This window comes from Pan paniscus, chromosome 20, assembly GCF_029289425.2.
Source record: "Pan paniscus chromosome 20, NHGRI_mPanPan1-v2.0_pri, whole genome shotgun sequence".
In the NCBI taxonomy this organism is placed as follows: Eukaryota; Metazoa; Chordata; class Mammalia; order Primates; family Hominidae; genus Pan; species Pan paniscus.
This window is the reverse complement of record NC_073269.2, coordinates 44679519-44700268: the sequence shown is the minus strand read 5'-3', so window position 1 is coordinate 44700268 and position 20750 is coordinate 44679519. Positions and strand designations below refer to the sequence as shown.

General features: G+C 54.9%; 2 protein-coding genes across 11 annotated transcripts; both read right to left on the bottom strand.

Moving 5' to 3' along the window:
* Position 1: 1 nt before the first annotated feature.
* FAM98C (family with sequence similarity 98 member C) lies at positions 2–6016 on the bottom strand. 5 transcript variants are annotated; one of them, XM_003812273.6, is made up of 8 exons: positions 5868–6015; positions 5601–5749; positions 5393–5527; positions 3972–4177; positions 3664–3741; positions 3450–3566; positions 2006–2173; positions 2–338 (listed from the first exon to the last, which is right to left on the bottom strand). In XM_003812273.6, the coding sequence occupies exons 1-8, from the start codon at positions 5930–5932 to the stop codon at positions 204–206; spliced, it is 1053 nt and encodes a 350-aa protein (XP_003812321.2). In that variant the 5' UTR covers positions 5933–6015; the 3' UTR covers positions 2–203. The 5 variants fall into 5 exon arrangements, with proteins under 5 accessions (XP_003812321.2, XP_008962924.2, XP_008962923.3 ...); XM_008964676.4 differs by lacking the exon at positions 2006–2173 and having other exon boundaries at positions 5868–6016; XM_008964675.4 differs by lacking the exon at positions 2006–2173 and having other exon boundaries at positions 3450–3562; positions 5868–6016.
* Positions 6017–6121: 105 nt separating this feature from the next.
* SPRED3 (sprouty related EVH1 domain containing 3) lies at positions 6122–20681 on the bottom strand. Of its 6 annotated transcripts, none has more exons than XM_034946598.3 (6): positions 20283–20681; positions 18615–18795; positions 16990–17158; positions 16816–16892; positions 14314–14457; positions 6122–13619 (listed from the first exon to the last, which is right to left on the bottom strand). In XM_034946598.3, exons 2-6 carry the CDS (start codon positions 18789–18791, stop codon positions 12954–12956), a joined length of 1233 nt encoding a protein of 410 aa, XP_034802489.1. In that variant the 5' UTR covers positions 18792–18795; positions 20283–20681; the 3' UTR covers positions 6122–12953. The 6 variants fall into 6 exon arrangements, with proteins under 6 accessions (XP_034802489.1, XP_034802487.1, XP_034802490.1 ...); XM_034946596.3 differs by having other exon boundaries at positions 20287–20429; XM_034946599.3 differs by having other exon boundaries at positions 18708–18795; positions 20287–20429.
* Positions 20682–20750: the final 69 nt, after the last annotated feature.

Genomic DNA, 20750 nt, shown 5'->3' with positions numbered 1-20750 from the left:
CTGTCATAAATTAAATTTATTCTCTGGAGAACATGGTTCTTGGTATTGACGTGAATGGGAGCAGGGCATTTGGGGACTCAGGAATAGGAGATGGGGGGCTTGGGTGCCAAATACCAAGGAAAGCCTTAAACGAACTCCCCAGAGATTACCGATAGCATTAGCATCTCATGGAGGACCCCCCGCCCCCGACCACCAGTCCACCTTTACTTCTTCTTCTTCTTCTTCTTGCGACCCCAACACTGGGGGCCTCCATCCTCTCTTCGGCTCCTCCAGGTGGGCATGGGAGGCTCCAGCTCATTTGGGCGGCCCCCCCGGTCTGGAACGTTGCCCATAAGCACCTGAGAGTTTATGAGATTTGAGTTGCAGAGAAAAAAAGTATCTTGGACAAGGGGGCCAGAGAGCGAAGGGAACAGCATGAGGCTGAAGAAGAAACAGCAGATGTTGACTATTTGAGTACAGTGGCTGGGGGAGGGGGGACTGAACTGGTGGAAGATACTAGCATGAGCTTTCTTTTTTCTTTTCTTTTTTTTGAGACGGAGTCTCACTCTGTTGCCCAGGCTGGAGTGCAGTGGTGCGATCTCAGCTCACTGCAACCTCCACCTCCCGGGTTCAAGAGATTCTCCTGCCTCAGCCTCCCGAGTAGCTGGGACTACAGGTGCGTGCCACCACGCCTGGCTAATTTTTTATATTTTTAGTAGAGACAGGGTTTCACCGTGTTAGCCAGGATGGTCTCGATCTCTTGACCTTGTGATCCGCCCACCTTGGCCTCCCAAAGTGCTAGGATTACAAGCGTGAGCCACTGCACCCAGCCTATTTTCTTTTTTTTTTTTTTGAGACAGAGTCGCCTAGGCTCTGTCGCCCAGGCTGGAGCTCAGTGGCGAGAACCTGGCTCACTGCAACCTCTGCTCCTGGGCTCAAGTGATCCACCCACCTCAGGCTCATTTTTTTTCTTAACTTAAATTTTGCCTCAATAGTTGCTGTGTTAGACTTTATTCCCTAATACTCATTTTACATAAGACTACTTACAGAGGCATGCGGCTAGATACCTAATCACTAAAACAGAGGGTATTTCTGTTTTTTGTTTGTTTGTTTGTTTGAGACAGAGTCTTGCTCTGTCGCCCAGGCTGGAGTGCAGTGGTGCCATCTCGGCTCACCGCAAGCTCCGCCTCCTGGGTTCACGCCATTCTCCTGCCTCAGCCTCCTGAGTAGCTGGGACTACAGGTGTCTGCCACCACACCTGGCTAATTTTTTTTTTGTATTTTTAGTAGAGATGGGGTTTCACCGTGTTAGCCAGGATGGTCTCGATCTCCTGACCTCGTGATCCGCCTGCCTCGGCCTCCCAAAGTGCTGGGATTACAGGCGTGAGCCACTGTGCCTGGCCTATTTCTGTCTTTGTTTTTTTTTTTTTAATGGTTAAAAGGGTGCGGTTTCTCACACCTGTAATCCCAGCACTTTAGGAGGCCACGGCGGGTAGATCACAAGGTCAGGACTTCAAGACCAGCCTGACCAATATGGTGAAACCCCGTCACTACTAAAAATACAAAAATTAGCCAGACATGGTGGTGGGTGCCTGTAATCCCAGCTACTCGGTAGGCTGAGGCAGGAGAATCGCTTGAACCCGGGAGGTGGAGGTTGCAGTGAGCCAAGATCAAGCCACTGCATTGCAGCCTGGGTGACAGAGCAAGACTCTGTCTTGAAAAAAAAAAGGTTAAAAAACAACAAATAGGTAGTGTTTGGTGATAGGGAAGGATTTTAAGCCCAAGCTGGAGAAGTAGCCAGGGGCTCAGTAAATAGCTAGACTTTGTTTTCAGATCATTAGGGAGCCACGGAAGCATTCTGAGCTGGGGAGTCCACAGTCAGTTTTTGTGTGAGCGAGGTCCTTCTAGCTGCCATGTCTAGTGGGTGGATTAGAGGTGGTAAGTCTGAAACTTGGACTGGAGCAGAGGCTGAAAGGCCAATCTGAAGGCCAAGGATGCCACGGCCCTTCCCTACCCCAGATGCCCACCTTGTTGATGGCACAGCAGGTCCCTCTGCGGACAGCCACGCTGGTGGCTGGGACGAGACAAGACAGGTCGGCTCGGGCAGCCAGAACGTGTGCAATGGAGATGTCCGATTCTGGGGTCAGAACCTCTCGAATTGGGATCAGCACTGCCCTCATGGCCTCTCCTTGGGCCTGGAGTGGGGAGGAGGTAAGAGAAGGTACCCTGGAGCCCTTCCCCAAGTGGGACCTGTCATCTTGGAAGCATCACTTTACCATTCAAGACCTCACTGCCCACAGCTCAAATAAATATTTATTTTTTGAGACAGGGTCTCGCTGTCACCCAGCCTGGAGTGCAGTGGCGTGATGGTGGCTCACTGCAGCCTCAATCTCCTGGGCTCAAGTGATCCTCCTACCTTAGCCTCCTGAGTAACTGAGATGACAAGCATGCGCCACCATGCCCAGCTAATTTTTTTTTTTTAATTTTTAGTAGAGATGGGGGTCTTGCTATGTTGCCCAAGGTGGTCTCAAACTTCTGAGCTCAAGTGATCCTCTTGCCTTGGCCTCCCAAAGTGCTGGGATAACAGGCATGAGCCACTGTGCCTTACTCTGCTCGTATCTCTTAAAGATGGGGTACACTTGGCCAGGCGTGGTGGCTCATGCCTGCAATCCCAGAACCTTGGAAGGCCAAGGCAGGCAGATCACCTGAGGTTGGGAGTTTGAGACCAGCCTAACCAACATGGAGAAACCCTGTCTGTACTTAAAAATACAAAATTAGCCCGGCGTGGTGGTGCCTGCCTGAAATCCCAGCTACTCAGGAGGCTGAGGCAAGAAAATCACTTGAACCCAGGAGGCGGAGGTTGCAGTGAGCCAAGATCGCACCATTGCACTCCAGCCTGGCCAAGAAAAGCAAAACTCTGTCTCAAAAAAAAAAAAAAAAAAAAATTAAAAAAAAAGGCTGGGTGCAGTGGCTCATGCCTGTAATCCTAGCACTTTGGGAGGCCGAGACAGGCAGATCACAAGGTCAGGAGATCGAGACCATCCTAGCCAACATGGTGAAACCCTGTCTCTACTAAAAATACAAAAATTAGCTGGGCATGGTGGCATGTGCCTGTAATCCCAGCTACTCAGGAGGCTGAGGCAGGAGAATCACTTGAACCCGGGAGTCGGAGGTTGCAGTGAGCTGAGATCGCACCACCACACTCCAGCCTGGCAACAGAGCGAGACCCCATCTCAAAAAAAAAAAATGATGGGGTATGCCTCTGAATATACTCCCAGCTCAGAGCTGGGAATTCAACAATACCCTGGGACCCTGAGATTCTAGGAGCCCCAAACCTCAAAAAATTATAAAATGTCCACGGCCTGAGAACCTGCAAGAGGGTGATACTCCTGGCCCTCATTCCTCCTCCCTGCAACTGCAGCCCCCACAACTGGGCCTCTCCAATTCTGCACGGTCCCCTGCCCACCACACCTCTGCCCGGTCACTCCAGTGGAAAGCAGATGTAGTGAGGTCAAGGCGTTTGAGGAGGAGGCAGCGGCGGCAGCGGTACTGATCTCTGAGGCTTTGGGACAGAGACTCCAACGCTTCCTGGGAGAAAAGGTCTCAAGATCAGGCTAGGGGTCCCTCTCACTGCCACCTCTGATGAGGACACAGTTCACATTCAGTCAGTCACACACAGTCTTACCCATCTGGGTGCATCTAGCGAGCAGCTGAGGAGGGGCTGCAGGGACCCTGGGGGCAGAGAAGGCTGCAGCTCTGAGATCTGATGGGAGAAGAAGTCAGAGGCCAACTGGGGCAGAGAGGATGGGCCCCTCTGTAAACCCAGCTCCCCACACCCCTGAGGACCTAGGCCACAGATGTGAGAATGCCAGTCACAGCTCCAGAAAAAACAGGCCAGTGGTTGGAATACTCCTTCCAGAAGTGGAGAGAGGACCCCCACCCCCACAAGGAAAGTGGGGTAGCCCAGGTCGGGAGGGGACTCTGACTCTCTACCTTAGCATGCAACTCCTGCAGCAGCTGGCTGGCGGGGGTCCCTGGTGCAGGTCTGGGCAGCCCCAGGGCTTGGAGGGTAAGGTCCAGTTCTTGGACCATGCCGGCCCCCTCCACCACCCCTTCACCAAGGGGTGGCCTAGGACTCGGATCCAGCAGAGAGCGCAGGCACAGGAGGCGGGTGGCTTGGAGCTCTGAGCAGAGAAAGCCTGAAAGTAATAAATGGGTGCTGTGCACTCAGGGAGGCTGCTACCCACTCATCCATCTTGGTCAAAAAGCTCCACTGATGGCCGGGTGCGGTGGCTCACAACTGTAATCCCAGCACTTTGGGAGGCAGAGGCGGGCGGATCACGAGGTCAGGAGATGGAGACCAGCCTGGCCAACATGGTGAAACTGTGTCTCTACTAAAAATACAAAAATTAGCAGGACATAGTGGTGAGTGCTTGTAATCCCAGCTACTCGGGAGGCTGAAGCAGGAAAATCGCTTGAACCAGGAAGTTGGAGGTTGCAGTGAGCTGAGATCATGTCACTGTACTCCAGCCTGGCAACAGGGCGAGACTCCATTTCAAAAAAAAAAAAAAAGGCTCCACCGGCTTTAAAACCTCCACCTTTGCCCAGGCACAGTGGCTCATGCCTGTAGCCTGTGATCCCAACACCTTGGGAGGCTGAGGTGGGAGGATCGCTTGAAGCCAGGAGTTGAAGACCAGACAGGGCAACATAGGGAGACCCCACCTCCACTTAAAAACAAAACAAAAAAAATCCTCCACCTTCTAGTCCCGCCCACCTAAAGCCTTCCAGAGTAAGCCCCACCTTGAGACCCTGTCCCCTCCTACGAATTCCACTCCTGCCCACTTTGAAACCTCAAGCCTTCCTCCTAATCCAACCCACTTGAGCTCCTAGGCCCTCCAATTAAAATTCTAACCCCGGGCCGGGCGTGGTGGGCTCACGCCTGTAATCCCAACACTTTGGGAGGCCGAGGTGGACAGATCACCTGGGGTCAGGAGTTCGAGACCTGCCTGGCTAACATGGTGAAACCCCGTTTCTACTAAAAATAGCCGGGTGTGGTGTCGCGCGCCTGTAATCCCAGCTACTCGGGAGGCTGAGGCAAGAGAATCACTTGAACCTGGGAGGTGGAGGTTGCAGTGAGCCGAGATCACGCCACTGCACTCCAGCTTGGGTAACAAGAGTGAAACTCCATCTCAAAAATAATAATAATAAAATAAATAAAAAATGAAATGAAATTCTACCCCCGCCCATTTCAGAGCGCTCTGCTCGCCCCAACATGCTCACCCCACCCACCTCGTACCCTCTGGGCCGCCCCAAAGTTCTGACCACACCCCTTGGGAACCTCGATTTCCCCTAAAAAGTCAGAGCCCGCCGCTCCCGAGGCCATGGCCTTGCCACTTCCGCATCCCGGGACTCACGCAGCAGGCGCAGTCCGGCACCGGGTTCCCGAAGCGCAGCCGCGCCATCCCCGCCGCAGAGCGCGCGATCCGGGCAGTGCAGCTCCCGCAGCAGGCTGCCGAGCTGCCGCAGAAAGTCCTCCTCCGCGCCAGGGCCTGCGAGGACAGGGGTGTCAGGGCTCGGTGGCCCCGTGGCGGCCCCCCTGCCACCCTCCCGCTCCGTGTTTACCGTCGCCGGCGCTCAGCACCTCCGCGCCCGCCTCTCGCTGCTGCTCGAGGGCGCCCAGCGTCCCCAGCTCCGCCGCCAGCCGCACGCACAGCCCCCTGAAGTCTGGGCATGAGGCGCCCCGCGACGCCGCCCCCGGGACACCTCCATACCTGTGGGGACCGAGGCAGCGGGAGGGGGCGGGGATGCACTGAGAATCCCTTTCCGTCCGCGTCCAGGGGGCAGACCTGGCCTTCCTGCACCCACCAGCCTCACCGCACACCCTTTTACCCCAGAGCCAGCAGGTCCTGGGCCACCGCGGCCCCCTCCCACGCTTCCGCCTTCACCGCCTCCATGAAAGTGTCGTCTCGGCGCGCCCCCTGGCGGCCGGTGGCAGGCTCCGCCCCAAAAGCGCCGCGCGCACGAGCTCCCCGCAGCGTCCGGCGGCACTGACCAATCGGCATCTTCCCGCGCAGGGGCTTGGGTGCTCCCATTGGCGCAGGAGAACGCCGAACCCGCCCCGGGGCCCGCCCGCCCCGCCCCTCGGCTAACCTGTCGGGGTTGTAGGAACGCCCCCTGGAGCTGTAAATTGCAGTGCGTTCGGCATCTCCGCTGTCAAGACAAGCTGGCGGCGGGTGTCACTGTTGCGGCGACATAAAAACAACTTCGGTGCCATTTTCCTTTTCCTCCCTCAGTTGTCCTCTGCTGGTGTTTTGTTGGTTTGTTTTTGAGGCAGATTTCGCTCTATCGTTCAGGCTGGACTGCAGTGGCGCCATCGCGGCTCACTGCAGTCTCGACCTTCTGGGCTCAAGAGATCCTCCCGCCTCAGCCTCCCAGCTAAATTTTTAAAAATCAGTCAGGCTTGGTGGCTTACACCTAGTAGCTGGGACCACAGGCGCAGACCACCGCGCCTGGCTGATTTGTTTTTAATTTTTTTGTAGAGACAAAGTTTCCTCATGTTGCCCAGCCTGGTTTCCAACTGCTGGGTTCAAGCGATCCGCCTGCCTCGGCCTCCCAAAGTGCTGGAATTACAGGCGTGAGCCACTGCAACCGGCCAATTTTTTTTTTTTTTTTAAGTTTTGTAGAGGCCGGGCACGGTGGCTCACGCATGTAATCCCAGCACTTTGGGAGGCTGAGGTGGGTGGATCACTTGAGGTCAGGAGTTCGAGACCAGCCTGGGCACATGGTGAAACCTCATCTCTAATAAAAATACAAAAATTAGCCGGGCGTGGTGGCACACGCCTGTAGTCGCCACTATTTGGGAGGCTGAGGCAGGAGAATTGCTTGAGCCCGGGAGACACAGACTGCAGTGAGCCAAGATCGCGCCACTGCACTCCAGCCTGGGGACAGAGCAAGACTCCGTGTCAAAAAAGAAATAAAGTTTTGTAGAGAGGGGTCTAGCTATGTCGCCCAGGTTTGCCTCTAACTCCAGGGTTCAAGCAATCCTTCCCTCTCAGCCTTCCAAAGCTTGGGATTACAGGCTTGAGCCAGTGTTCCTGGCCCTGTCCTCTGCTCTTAAAGCAGCCCAGATGGAGTGGTGTTCACCCAACTCTGCCTAAAATCCAAAACTTCCTCCCTCCTTTCCACCTCAGGGTTTGAATTACATAAGGGACCCAGGAATCCCAGCACACCCCTCACACACCAGGCCCTCCTCATCGATCACGATGTGCCTGTTAGGCCTTCACTCCTCTCCCTCTTAGGCCTTGGAGTGAGCAGGTGCAATGCACCATAGTGGTTAAGAGATTACACCCTAGGAATCAGGCAGACAAGGGTTAGGGCTTGATTCTGTTACTCACCAGCTCCATGTTCCTGCCAAATTGCTTCCCATCTGTATAATGGGGATAATAGTACCTACCTCTTAGAGTTGTTGCTGAGGATTAATTAGAGTTTCATATGTAAAAAGTGCTTAGCAGATATATAGGGAGTATTTAATAAGGAATAACTAATACATATATAGCATTTAATGTGTACTATTGGGCGAAGTATCTTATCTCTTTTACAGAGGAGAAAACTAAGGTTGAGAGAAGATAAGTCACAGAGTGAATTCATGGTGATGCCAAGGCTTGAAGATGAAATTCCAGACTCTATACTCTTAAACCATGGAACCTATTTCTACTGTTACTACTGCTGTTGTTTTGTTGCTGTTGCTAAGTAAACATTGTGTCAGATCTAATCTCTTCCTTACTGTATCCTGGTATCCAGTAGTTCCTAGACAATTCTGCTGGAAGTTGGGGGTGGACCAGGAGCCTGGAGGGAAGAACAGGGGTAGAACTTGTTCCTTAAGGGCAGATACGAGTAACCCCATAACCCTGTTTACCCCAAGGCAGGACACTTGGGGGGCTATTTTTTGACATAAATCAAATGTTAAAAATTGCCCAGAGGTGGGCCACAGTGGCTCACACCTGTAATCCCCGCCTTTCAGGAGGCTGAGGTGGGAGGATCGCTTGAGCCCAGGAGTTTAAGACCAGACCAGGCACCATAGTGAGAACATGTCTCTACAAAAACATTTTTAAAATTAGCCAGGCTTGGTGGTGTGCACCTGTAATCCCAGCTACTCGGGAGGCTGAGGTTGGGGGATCACTTGAGCTCATGAGTTTGAGGCTGCAATGAGCAGTGATCATGCCACTGCACTCCAGCCTGGGTGATGAACTCAATTTAAAACAAAAAAAAATTGCTCCAGCCAAAAACCTGGACTTACAATCTTGACTCCTCTCTTTATCTCAAATCCCATACATAAATCTGTGGGTTCTATTTACAAAGTAGGCCCAACACCTGCCCACTTCTCCACCCTTCAGGGCCCTTACCCTGGGCCTGTCCGCTGCTGTCTTGTCCTGAACCATCACAGCAGCCTCCTCTCTGTGAAGCTGTCCCCCACCCCACTCCTACTCTGCTGACCACATGCAGCAGAGGGAGCCTGTGAACTGAGTCAGGTCACATGCCTCCCACGTTTGAAATTTCCTGTGGCTCCGTCTCACTCAGGGTAAAAACCTAAGTCCATTCAATGCCCTTCAAGGCCTGACAGATCTGCCCCATCGCCTCTCTGCCCTCATCTCCTAGCGCTCTCTTCTCTGCTTCCTCCCCTCTCAACACTCTAGCTCCCTGAAGCTCCTCAGACTTACCGGACACACTCCTGTCTCAGGGCCTTGCACTGGCTGTTCCCTTTACTTAAAATACCCTTCCCTGCAGACATCCCCAGAACTCCCTCACCTCCGTCAGGGCTTTGTTCAAATGCCAGCTCCTGGCTAGGCACAGTGGCTCACACCTGTAATCACTTGGGAGATTTCCACCTGGAATCACTTGGGAGACCAAGGCAGGTGGATCACTTGAGGTCAGGAGTTCGAGACCAGCCTGGCCAAAATGGTGAAACCCTGACTCCACTAAAAATACAAAAATTAGCCGGGCGTTGTGGCACCCACCTGTAGTCCCAGCTTCTCAGGAGCCTGAGGCAGGAGAATCACTTGAACCCAGGAGGCAGAGGCTGCAGTGAGCAGAGATCATGCCACTGCACTCCAGCTTGGGTGACAGAGTCAGACTCTGTCTCAAAACAACAACAACAAATGCCAACTCCTGAGGAGGGTCTAACCTGGCCACTCTAGCTAAAATGGCATGTATCTCCCATTCCCACTTTTTTTTCTTTCTGCTTTCTATCATTTCTAACATATTAAGTCATTTACTTATTGTCTCCCCTACTATAAAGCTCATAAGCTCTTTGCAGGAGGGACTTTTGTCTGTTCTGCCCACTGCTTTATCTCCAGTGCTTTCAACAGGGCTTGGCACATAATTAGGTGCTCAACAAATGCATTTGTTGAGTGTCTTATAAAACTCAGCTTGAGGGTCTGATGGGAGAAGGGAGAATTTAAGTAGGAGACTGGTTTAGCAGTTCAGGAAGGTGAGTGGGTGGGGTGCACAGAGGCAAATAAATAACACAGACTGAGACTTTGTCACAGACATTTCTTGGAGCAGATCTCGTGCCCCCTCCCCCGATGACAAGGCTGGGTCTTTGGCCCCCATCCTCCCCCACCACTTCAGCCTGCACTGACACTAACAATATTGAGGTCACAGACTGGCTTAGAAACAAGATCAGGAAGATATATGTTGGGGTGCCTCCCCCAAATCTGGGAGCCAAGCATCCGATCTGAGGGGCAAGCGGCTGGGAAATTGGGCCTGGGGGCTCCAGGGTCTGAGGTCTGCCTGGCTCCCAGGGCGGCCCTCCATGTACCCCTGATTTGGGGGCAATGAAGGGGAATCATGGATCAGAGGTGGGTCTCAGCAGGGAGCAGGACTGGGGGACCTGGGAGAGGCGCTGCTGGGAAGTGGCGGCCAGGGGACCTTTCCTTAGCCCCCACCGCTTCATCTGCAGATCCCACAGCACCGTACAGCACTCTGGTCCCCCGTCCCACCCCTCCCCAAAACGAGGTAGGTTAAGAATGGAGCTTCCCCCCCGCCCACCACGGAAGGGGGGAGACCGAGGCACAGAGAGGGGCATGGGGACCCAGGCTGCCCCAGCCCCCAATCCCTCCGCCCTCAGCTCTGGTGGGTCTGACAGTGTTGAGAGCTGGGCAGAGTGGGGAGGGGAGAGACACCCCCGCTTTTCTCTCACCCATCCCAGGGTCTGGTTGGGAGTGCTGAATCTCACAGGTTCCGGATGTAATAAATAGTTAATAATTTAAAGGAAGAGACAGAGGACCTATCCCTTGAACCCCAACAAGGCCATCCAAGTCTGGGTAATGAAGAAAGGTTAAGTGCACAGTTCCAGATGCTTGGGGCCAGATGCAGGTCCCAAGCCCATACAACATTGAGACTGTCTTGCTCCAAGACCTTGAGGCCCCCACACAGGACACCAGATCTTCGATCCGCTGGAAGCCCCATTTCACTTGAGGGAAAAAAGCCTGTGGCACCCCCCTTTGCACAGAAGAGACTCAGTGGGCCATGAAACAGGCTTTCAAACTTCCTGAAGCAACTTCTCACTCTAAAGTGGAAGAGAGCCAGGTGCAGTGGCTCATGCCTGTAATCCCAGCACTTTGGGAAGCTGAGGCAGGTGGATCATGAGGTCAGGAGTTTGAGACCATCCTGGCCAACATGGTGAAACCCCGTCTCTACTCAAAATACAAAAAATTAGCCGGGTGTGGTGGCACATGCCTGTTATCCCAGCTACTCGGGAGGCTGAGGCAGACGAATGGCTTGAACCCGGGAGGGGGAGGTTGTGGTGAGCCGAGATTGTGCCACTGCACTCCAGCCTGGGTGATACAGCGAGACTCTGTCTCAAAATAAATAAATAAATAAATAAATAGGAAGAGAAGGGGTTAATGGAGGGGGGAGAACATAAAAGGTGGGACTTGAACCTGGACTAGGAATTAAGGTTGGACTTGAAGGAAGGTCTGCAAGGCTGGGGGCTGTGGGACAGCAGAGCCATAACTAGCCTGAAAGTTTCCATTGCACACACTTCTTCTGAGGGCACAGTGTGGCCAGCAGACTGGTGTGACTTCCAGCTCCTCGAAACCCTGGGCTGTGTGCCTTCACTTAATGAAGACCCTGCATAATCATCTGTGACAATGCTGGGTCCTAGATGTGACAGTGAGGGAGCTCCTACTTGGTCCTTTTTTTTTTTTTTTTTTTTTTAGAGACGGTCTCACTACATTGCCCAGGCTGGTCTCAAACTCCTGGCCTTAAGCGATCCTCCTTCCTTGGCCTCCCAAAGTGCTGGGATTACAAGGCATGAGCCACTGTGCCCCACCCTGGGTGGTCCTACAATGAGTTCCAAATGGTAGGGATCCCACCCTAAGATAAAGGGGTAATTCTGAGGATTGCTGGGGGCTTGGGCTGGGATCCTTGGGACCAGAATTCCAGAGGCTGGAACCTTGGGGTTTTGGGGGCCTATGGATGACAGGATTCAAGGGGCAGCAGGTCTCTGAGGTCCGACAAGTGGGGATGGGGGAATCAGGTGTAGAGGCAACTTGGGGTTCATCAGACTAGTGAGGTTTGAATCCAAAGAAATCTGGGGTCTGAGGGTGCTGGGGTCTTGGGGCACCTCGAATCTGAATGCCTCTGGTATGGAGGGACGAAGGTCTTGGATCAGGAACAATCCCAATGTTGTAGGGTCTTGAGCCTTGCATTTGGGGGTCAGTGGCACCTTTGGGGTATTGGATCCAGTGCTCCTAAAGTACCTTGGGGTCACTCAAGGGCTGAGGGCCAAGGGCGTCGGAGGTCTGGGTCACCATGAGCATCCCCTCTTCTGGGAGCTGGACTCCCAGCCCTTAAGGGGTTGGGAATCTGTGGGTAGAAAGAAGCTGAAGATTCCAGGACATTTGGGGTCTCAAAATCCAGGTCCAGGAGGGACTGCAAGAGAGGGCTATTTGAGAACTCGAGACCAGTATCTCGGGTCCTGAGGTGTTGGTGGCCTTCAGTCGCACATCTGAGGACCCCAGGCACCTCTGAGTCCTATAAATGATATCCAAAGCTCCTGAGAACCCTGGCTTGGGGGTGGGTGGACCTATGGAGGTCTTTGATCCCTGGCTTCCAGAGCATCTTGGTGTCTGATATCTGGATCTTGGGGGCTCTGGGATGGGTCTCCCAAGTCATTTTGGTAAGAGAACATCTCGTGTTTCAGTATATCCGAGCACTTAGTGCATCTTAAGAGTCTGGAGTCCCAGGGTGTCTGGGAGTTCCCTGGACATCTTAGACTTCAGTGTTCCCGGACTGGAGGCCAGGTCTGTGGGCACTAAGTCGTGGGTAGATTTGAGGGGCAGCATCTGGAGATTCCAGAGCATAACAGAGTTTCAAACTCTGTTTGAAACTTTCTCAGGGGTCCTGCTGTCTCAGGGGTCCTGGGACTATGAGAATGTCTCAGATGTGGGGGCACCAGGTCTTAGGTGAACATTCAGGAACTGTTTGTGGGTGACTCTAGGTCCTACGGTCTCAAGATCTGATCTGGGAGTTGAATAAAGGCAGAGCCAGTTATGGGCAAGTCCTGACTAATTGTGGGGCTGTAATCTGAGGGACATGGTGCCAGGCGTGACCGGGGTCTAGGTTGTTCATTTCAACAGGGACCTGCCCTTTTCGGGATCTATGTGCTCCCTGGCCTTTCTGAGATGCAAAGTATGGGGACGCCTGGAGCCTCCTCGTGGGGTGTGGGGGTGGGGGAACGCCAGAACTCAGGACGCCTGGGACCTCTTAGACAGACACCCCAATGAAGCTGGGGCTGGGGTCTCTCAGTCCTAGGTTTGGGTTCCAGGTTCCAGGTCTGAGATCTCTCAATCCAAACTCAAGCTCCAAGTTCCGGATGTGCCTAGGTTTGGGTTTTAGGTCCGAACGGAGTCCGGGGTCCTGGACCCTCAATTTTGGGTCCTCGGGCCGGCTAGCGGACCCACCAGGCCGTCCTCACCGCGCAGCCTCCTCGTGGCGACCCCCGCAGCCGGCGCAGCCGCATCGCGCTGCGACCCAGTGGCACGCGCGCAGGGGCGCGTAGCAGCAGAGGCAGGGCACTGCCAGGGAGAGCGCGGCCAGCGCGGCCCAGCGCGCGGCGGGGCGCGGGTGGCCCGGCTCGCAGGCGCACGGGTCCGAGAAGTCGCCCTCGGCGTCCGACAGGCAGTGGTAGAGCAAGCTCTCGGCGCACCACAGGCAGCTTAGACGGCGCACCAGGAGGCGACCCGGGTCCGGGGCCTCTGCGCAGCGGCCGCCACGCCCGTCTGCTCTGCGACGGAAGAGCGCGCGGCAATGCACGCAGCGCGCTGCCTCCTCCGCTTCCGGGGAGGCCTTGGCAGGCGCAGAGGATGGGCCCGGGCCGGGGGGTGGGCGAGCGGGGGGCGCTGGGGGCGCAGCCTCGGTCAAAGGGGCAGGTAGTGCAGCTGGGGGCCCCAGGGCAGCGCCCCTCAACGCGCCGGTCTTGGCGAAGCGCACGACGCAGGTGGACAGGGCGAGGGGCGCGGGTGGCCCGGAGCGCCGGTAATCCTCGTAGCCGCGGCCGCCCCACCCCAGGCCCCCTGCCCCTGCCAGGGGCTCTGAGGGTTCCGGAATCCCCGTGAACGGTAGAAGCGGAGGGTAGCTCTGCGGGACGAAGGGACAAACAGATCAGAATCCATCCCAGTCTTAGCCTCAAGGATCCAGTTCCCTAGCGCACTCTTGGGTCTGGGATTCAGATTTTCAAGACCCCAGCTTGCTTCTCTCCCAAGGTCCCTCAATCCCCACTTTTCTCCAGGGACAGACAGAGGAATCCACGCACCAACCCCACACCTTTAAGGACCCAGAGGCCGAAGGTTCCTAGTCCTGTCCTCTCTTAAGATCCAAGAGCCCCAGCTCCCAGCCCCCTCTACCTTGAGGATCCAGGGGTTCTGGACCCAGCCACCTCCTCCTTAAAGGCGCAGGAGTTTGGTTCCTGGGCCTCTTTTACCCTTCTGGGTACCGACTCTCCCACCCTCCCCATGAATTTAACAGTCCTCTTCCAGGAGTTCCCCAAATATACACTCTGAAAATGGTCCTAAACCTCTCTGGACTTCGAAACCCCTCAAAATCTCCAAGAGCGCAAGGAGACTCGGGAGGCCCGCACCCAAGCCTCCTAGAAACCCAGGCCTCCAAGCCTCTCCCTATTTCCCCGCCGCTTTCTCCCAGTCCGGCCCAGTTATCAGGTCAGCCATCCCCTGGAATCTGTGTTCCCCACCTCCCCGGGCCATGGCTCCCGCTCCCTTCGGGCCCCGAGTGCACCGCCCCATTCCCCCAGGAGCCCCAGGCTCCCAGGTCGCACCTGAGCGGAGGAGCGGCGGCGCTGGGGGGGCGTGGTCGGCCCGAAGCCTGAAGCTGACTCCATCGTGATGATGGGGGCCGCAGCGGCGCTGGGAGGAGTCTCCTGGCGGCTGTGACTGGAGGAGGAGTCGCTGTCCACGTGGGACTGGAGGAGATTGGCGGCCTCAGCGCGGGGACACGCCCCCGCACAGCCGATGCCCTCACATAGACCCCCTCCCATTGAGAGCGAGGGCTCTGCGGCCAGGAAGGCCTGGGTTCAAACCCCGGCTCTGTCACTGACTGGTTGTGTGACCTCCGGCAAGTGAGCTCACCTCTTTGAGCCTCAGTTTCCTCCTCTGTAAAACGGGGATCCTAAGAGTACCTATTCATAAGGATGCGGTTAGGGCCACTGTCAAGGGCACAGCATATGCCTGAAGTACTGGGAGAGCTGGAAATGGTTATTGTTATTTTTGTGGGACTCTTCTCCTGATCTAATCAGCTCGCCAAACCTGAGGAGCATCTAATCGTCTTCCCGCTTCTCAGAATCCCTCTCCCCTGGGCAGCCAGCTGCCTTCCTCTCTCACTCCCAGCCCCACACTGTTATTGGGGCAGTCCTGCCCACTCCGAGTGCTCCCCTTCCCATGCAAACCAGCCTCTGTTCTGAAACTAGCTGAAACGACTTCTCAGACCCTTAGCTTCCTTTCTGCCACTTGGACATAACTCCTACCTTATCTGCACACTGCCTTCAATAGACATTCATTGAGCACCCACGACGTGCCAGACTCACAAAGACCACTGTGCAGATTCCAGAGGGGGCCTGGACAGCAGAGCATCTTTCCCGGGTAAGTGCTCCATGGATGGGAACTGTCTGCAACTGTTGTGGCCCCACTTCATCTCCCATGACCCTGGAACCCTCCCCTTTTCTGCCCAGGGAATCAGTTTTGTTCCTCCAGGTGTTTTAGGCAACTCCTACGGTTTCCAGCAAGTGCCAAATTGCACCCGATATTATGTGCATTCATTCATTCCGTTTATTCAACACATATTTACTAAACACTTACTGTGTGCCAGGCACTGTTTCAGGCATTGGAGACACAGCAAGAAACAAACAAAAGATCCTTGCCGGCCTGGAGCTGACATTCTAGCATGGGAGATAGACCGTAAACTAACAGATAAGAAAATGGGCCGGGAAATACACCTGTAATCCCAGCAATTTGGGAGGCCAAAGCGGGCGGATCACAAGGTCAGGAGTTTGAGATCAGCCTGACCAACATAGTGAAACCCCGTCTCTACTAAAAATACAAAAAAAAAAATAGCTGGGTGCCTGTAATCCCAGCTGTTTGGGAGACTGAGGCAGAAGAATCCCTTGAACCTGGGAGGTGGAGGTTGCAGTGAGCCAAGATCGTGCCCCTGCACTCCAGCCTGGGCAACAGTGCAAGACTCCATCTCAAAAAAAAAAAAAAAAAAAAAAAGATAATAGTATTTTCAGAAAGGAAATAAGGAAAATGCCTTAGAACATGGGAAAAAATTAGCACTAGACAAGGGGCATTGGCCGATTGCAATTTTAAATGGAATACTTAAATTTAAATACTCAGGGAGGCCCTCCCTGAGAAGATGATATTTGTATAAAGCCTTGAAAGAAACAAGGGAATGAGCCACGAGGAAATCTGGGAAAGAGTGTTCCAGGCAACAGCCAGTGCAAAGGCGCTGGGGCAGGGCTGTGCCTGCCATGTTAGAATAAGAGTGAAGAGGCCGTGTGGCTGAAGCCGAGTAAGAGAGGGGGCCAGACACACAGGGCCACATGGCATGGGATCTCATATGCCACTGTAAGGACTTTGTCCTTTACTTGAGTGAGTTGGAGCCCTGGGAGGGTTCTGAGTGTGGGAGGGGCATGATCTGACTCAGCCGTTGATAGGGATCCTCTGGCTATGTGTGGGGGCAGGAGGGAAGGAGTTGACAGTGAGAAGCTATTGAGATGGTCCAGTTGGGAGATGAGTTTGGATGGTACCAGGTTGGAGGCAGATTGTGATGATTTGGAAAGTGGAACCAATATTTGCTGACAGATGAGATGAGACGCATAAAAGATAAGGAGTCAGGGATGACTCCAAGATTTAGAGCCTGAGTAACTGGAAGCATGGGGTTGTCAATAATTTGTTCATCCATTTACTTTCAATATTTATTCATTTTTATTGTTTATATATATATATTTTTAATTTTCTGCCTTTCCACACTAGAATAGAAGCTCCAGGAGGAAAGGAACTTTTTGTTCACTGATGTAACCCAGTGCCTAAAGCACTGCCTGGTATACAGAAGGTACACAATAAGGACCCTTGAATGAATGTGTGAATCATGACAGGGCAGAAAGACTAGAATAACTGGGATTGAATTGACACTCATAGTTCCGGCCCAATTTTGTGTACCCGGTGTGTGGCATGGTGCCTGCTACACAGTAGGTGCTCAAGAATGTTCATAGAATAAAAACAAAACCCCTACCCTCCCCCAGCAGAGAGGCATCCTGGACACTCACCGTCAGAGGGCAGGGGGTCTCTGCAGTATCCTGGGAAGGAGAGGAGGAGGAGGAGGAAGAGGAGGGGGTGAGTGAGCCTGGGGCAGGGAGAGAGGCAGAGAGTGAGTTCCTTGAGCCCAGCTTCTCCTCCCGCTCCCAGGCCAGCCCCCAGTGCACATCACCTGGGCTGCTCACCTCGACCCAGTGCGGCCAGCGCAGCCAGCAGGCTCTTCTGGAACTCATCAGCCTCTGCAGGGCTCTGAAACGTCAGTCCAAACCTGCAGTCACCCAGGCTCCAGTGGTGAAAGATGGGATTCACCTTGTTGTAAACCAAGCCTGGCTTCAGTGTACACTCCAAGGTTGTCTGAGGGGCAGAAGGAAAGCAGGGTCAGATACCCCAACCCAGACATGCCTGTGACGTCTCGTCCATCACCAGCCCCCATGCATACCCTAGTGTCTTCTCACAAACCTCATTTCCCAACCCTAAGTGTAACCCTGAACTCTGATCAACACTGATACAACTCCCCAGTTTTACTTGTTTTGTTTTTTGAAAGTCTCACTCTGTCACCCAGGCTGGAGTGCAGTGGTGTGATCAGGGCTCACTACGGAATCAACCTCCCAGTCTCAAGTGATCCTCCTGCCTCAGCCTCCCAAAGTGCTGGGATTACAGGCATGAACCCCCACACCCAGCTACGCCCAATTTTACTGAACACACCTCTGATGCTCAAATATTTTCCCAACCCCTTGATCCCTACATTTTCCTAATACCTCCCTCTGATGCCCCTGTAGAAACCCCGAATCTTGCTGAATGGCCCAAAACATTGTTAACCCCTTTCTGATAACCCAACATCCCCCCTCTGGCTCAACAATACTTCCCAGACTTTACTGAACATCTCACAATATTATTGTGAATCCTCTTCTAATAATAATCTCTGGAAACTTTACCCAAAAAATATTCTCTCTCTTTTTTTTTTTTTCCAGATGAGCTCTCTCTGTGTTGCTCAGGCTGGTCTCAAACTCTGGACTCAAGCATTCCTCCGGCCTCAGACTCATGAGTGGCTGGGATTATAGGCACTGTACCCAGCCAGCACTTACTCCAAAACAGTCTTATTAGACTTCCACAGATTCCCCTTCAGATGCTAGCCAACACCCTATTGATGTTCCCTCAAATCCTTGCCTAGTATCACCATATTCCTTCACTCCATTTCAAATCCCTCCACTGACTCCTGCTCCAAAAAAAAAACCTTTCCCCCAAGCCTTTCACACAATCCATATCTTTCTACTACATCCCTAGCTGAAACTGATTCAACACTGTCCCTCCACATTGTGCCCGACAGCCCAGTTATTCCTGATGAACCCATGCATAGAATTGTCAACCATCTCTGACACTTTCAAATGGACCCCAGCAAATGCTTCACTATACTTAGGGCAGACAGGGGCCAGGTGGTGTAGGGCCTCGTGGCAAGGATCTCTGAGCAAGATGGAGGGTTTTGAGCAGAGGAGGGACATGGTGTGAGTCGGGGGTGGGGGGGAGGCAGTGCCCCCTGTGGAACAGGCTGGGGTTGGAGCGGGGAGCAGGAGCAGTACAGGGAGACAGCGAGGGTAGTCTGGCTGGAAGTGGCAGTGGACAGGACCCTCCAAACACCCCATGTATCCTGCAATTCCCAACTCTTATCTACAGGACAGATATTCACTCCCAAACTTCACACCCCAGCTTGATTCCTAGGCTGGGAGGCAACCTGACCTCTGCTCCACACGCCAGCCCCTCTCCCCTCCCTCCCCAGGTCCCTACCCTCCCCGCATGCCCCAGGGTGGCTCACTTTCTGGTCCCGGAGGCGTTCCCCGTGGATGACGTAGTGCCCCTGGCGGGCCCCCCCCTCGGGCCTGGCCCCTCGGACCCGACACACGCTCACCTGGCTGAGGCCCCCGCCCCCCACAGGCAGCCAGCCCCCACTGGAGTCATCTCGGGCCATCACCACAGCTCGGACCCGCACCATGTACCTGCAGGAGGTGGGGGGAAGGACAGGGACAACACAGTCATGAGCTCAAATCCTGCTCTCCCATGGAATGTTCCCTCAACCCTCATCTCCCCTCCAACTTCATCTCTCACGTCCAGGTCCACTGCACCCTAAGCTAGCAATACCCACCTTCAACCCCATGGCCACCGTCTTCCACATGGCTCCTTTCTTCCTCATGCCATCTCTTCTCTCTCACCTCTATCTTCTTCTCCATGTCTGCCCTTTCTCTCTGTACCCACCTTTCCCCCATCTCTCCGTCCCCACCCCCATAGCCCTGGTGTTGCCCTCCCCTCCCCCTCCTGCTTATCCCTATCACCCCCTTCTCCTCCCTCAGCACATACCCACAGCCCCACCCAGTGCTCCCCCTCACAGCTGGGTGCCTGCGCATATATATTTTCTCTGGGCCCATCAACTCAGCTCCTGTTCTCCCAACCCTGCCTCCGCACCCTGTCGTCCAGGCCACAGGCTGGGTGAGAAACCCAGGCTCTTTCCCCCCCACCCACCCCTTCCCGGATTTATGAATGAGACCGGATGCAAAGCTCACTGAGTCACCCAGCAACGGGAGATGGGCAGGGAACAGGGAGAGAACCAGAAATGGCCAGAAAGAGAGGCTCAGAGGGAGATGGAGGCAGAGGAAGTCAGAAACGGGCGACCGAAGACACATCCAGAGAGCATTTCATTCACAAAAATCAAGGCTGCTCCCCCAGGCCCCAGCCGAGGGAAGCCAGGGGGGAAAGATGGGATGGGGGGGCAGATTGATCCTTCCTCCCTCTTCCCTTCCCGCCCCCCAGCCCCAGCATCCTTCAGAACCATTTTACCCCGCCCCCCAGCTCAGAGGACGTAGCCCTCCGCCCAGTAATCGGGATCAGTGTCCAGCCCTTCACTGCCATCCAGCACAGGGACCCTGGCGTCCCAACCTTAGGGACCCGGACGAGCTCTAGCCCCCTCCCCCACCTGCAGGCTGCTGGGTTTCCCGGGCCCTTCAGGAGGGGAAGGGGCGGCCGCAGCGCCCCCAGCCCCCTTTTCTCAATGGGATGGGATTTTGTGAATGAGCAGTCACGTGACGCTGCTTCCTTTGTCCGCCCGCCTCCCCCGACAACAGGTGAAGCAGGGAATGAGAGCAGGGGTCCCCCCAGGGCCTAGCTGGAATGGGGCACTGGCATTTCAGGGTGGCCTACGCTCCCCACACATCCTGTGTCCCCCGGGGGGAGTGGTCCTCAGCGTTCCTCAACGGTGAGGGTCCAGGACGGAATTTTGTGAATGGGGCATCCTCGGAGAAAGTCCAGACCCCACAAATGAAGACTGGTACCCCGAATGGCTGCCGCGCAGTTTGGGGGGTCCCCACTCTCTAGTCCTCCTAGCCGGGGCCTTGGGGGCGCCTGGGTGGGCAGAAGGCGCAGCGCGGTCACGGCCGCCCCCTCATCGGGGCAGGCAGTCTGTCAGCCCCCGCCCCCTCGCCCCCCTCGGCACCTGCCTGCGAGGCTCCGGCCGGGCTCCGAGCGGCGGCGACGCGGCCTCCTCCTCCTCCTTTTCGTTCCGGCTCCCTGGCTGGCTCCGGCGGCGCTGGAGACGGGCACCGGGAGCCGGGGCGAGGGGGGAGGGAGGGGGAACCTGGAAGACGGGTGGGGGGGGAAGGGGCGGCTTGGGGGAGGGGTAAGAGCGAGGCGGGCTTACTTGCCTGCTGGGTCCTAGAGCCCGGCACTAGCTCCAGAGAGCAACCCCCCAGCCCCCATTTTCTTAAGATCCAGAGGGGATCCCCCACTTTTCCACCCATCTGCGCCATTGGTCTCTAATGCTATGAGGAGGGGACGGGGCAGGGACAGGGACTGGTCTCAAGGTTCTAAAGAGGCGGTGGTCTACGCTGTGGCTTCGAAATAGGAGGGGCTGGGTGCCTGGCAGAGTTCGATAAGGGGTGGGGCGAGAGGGGAGCCTTCACAA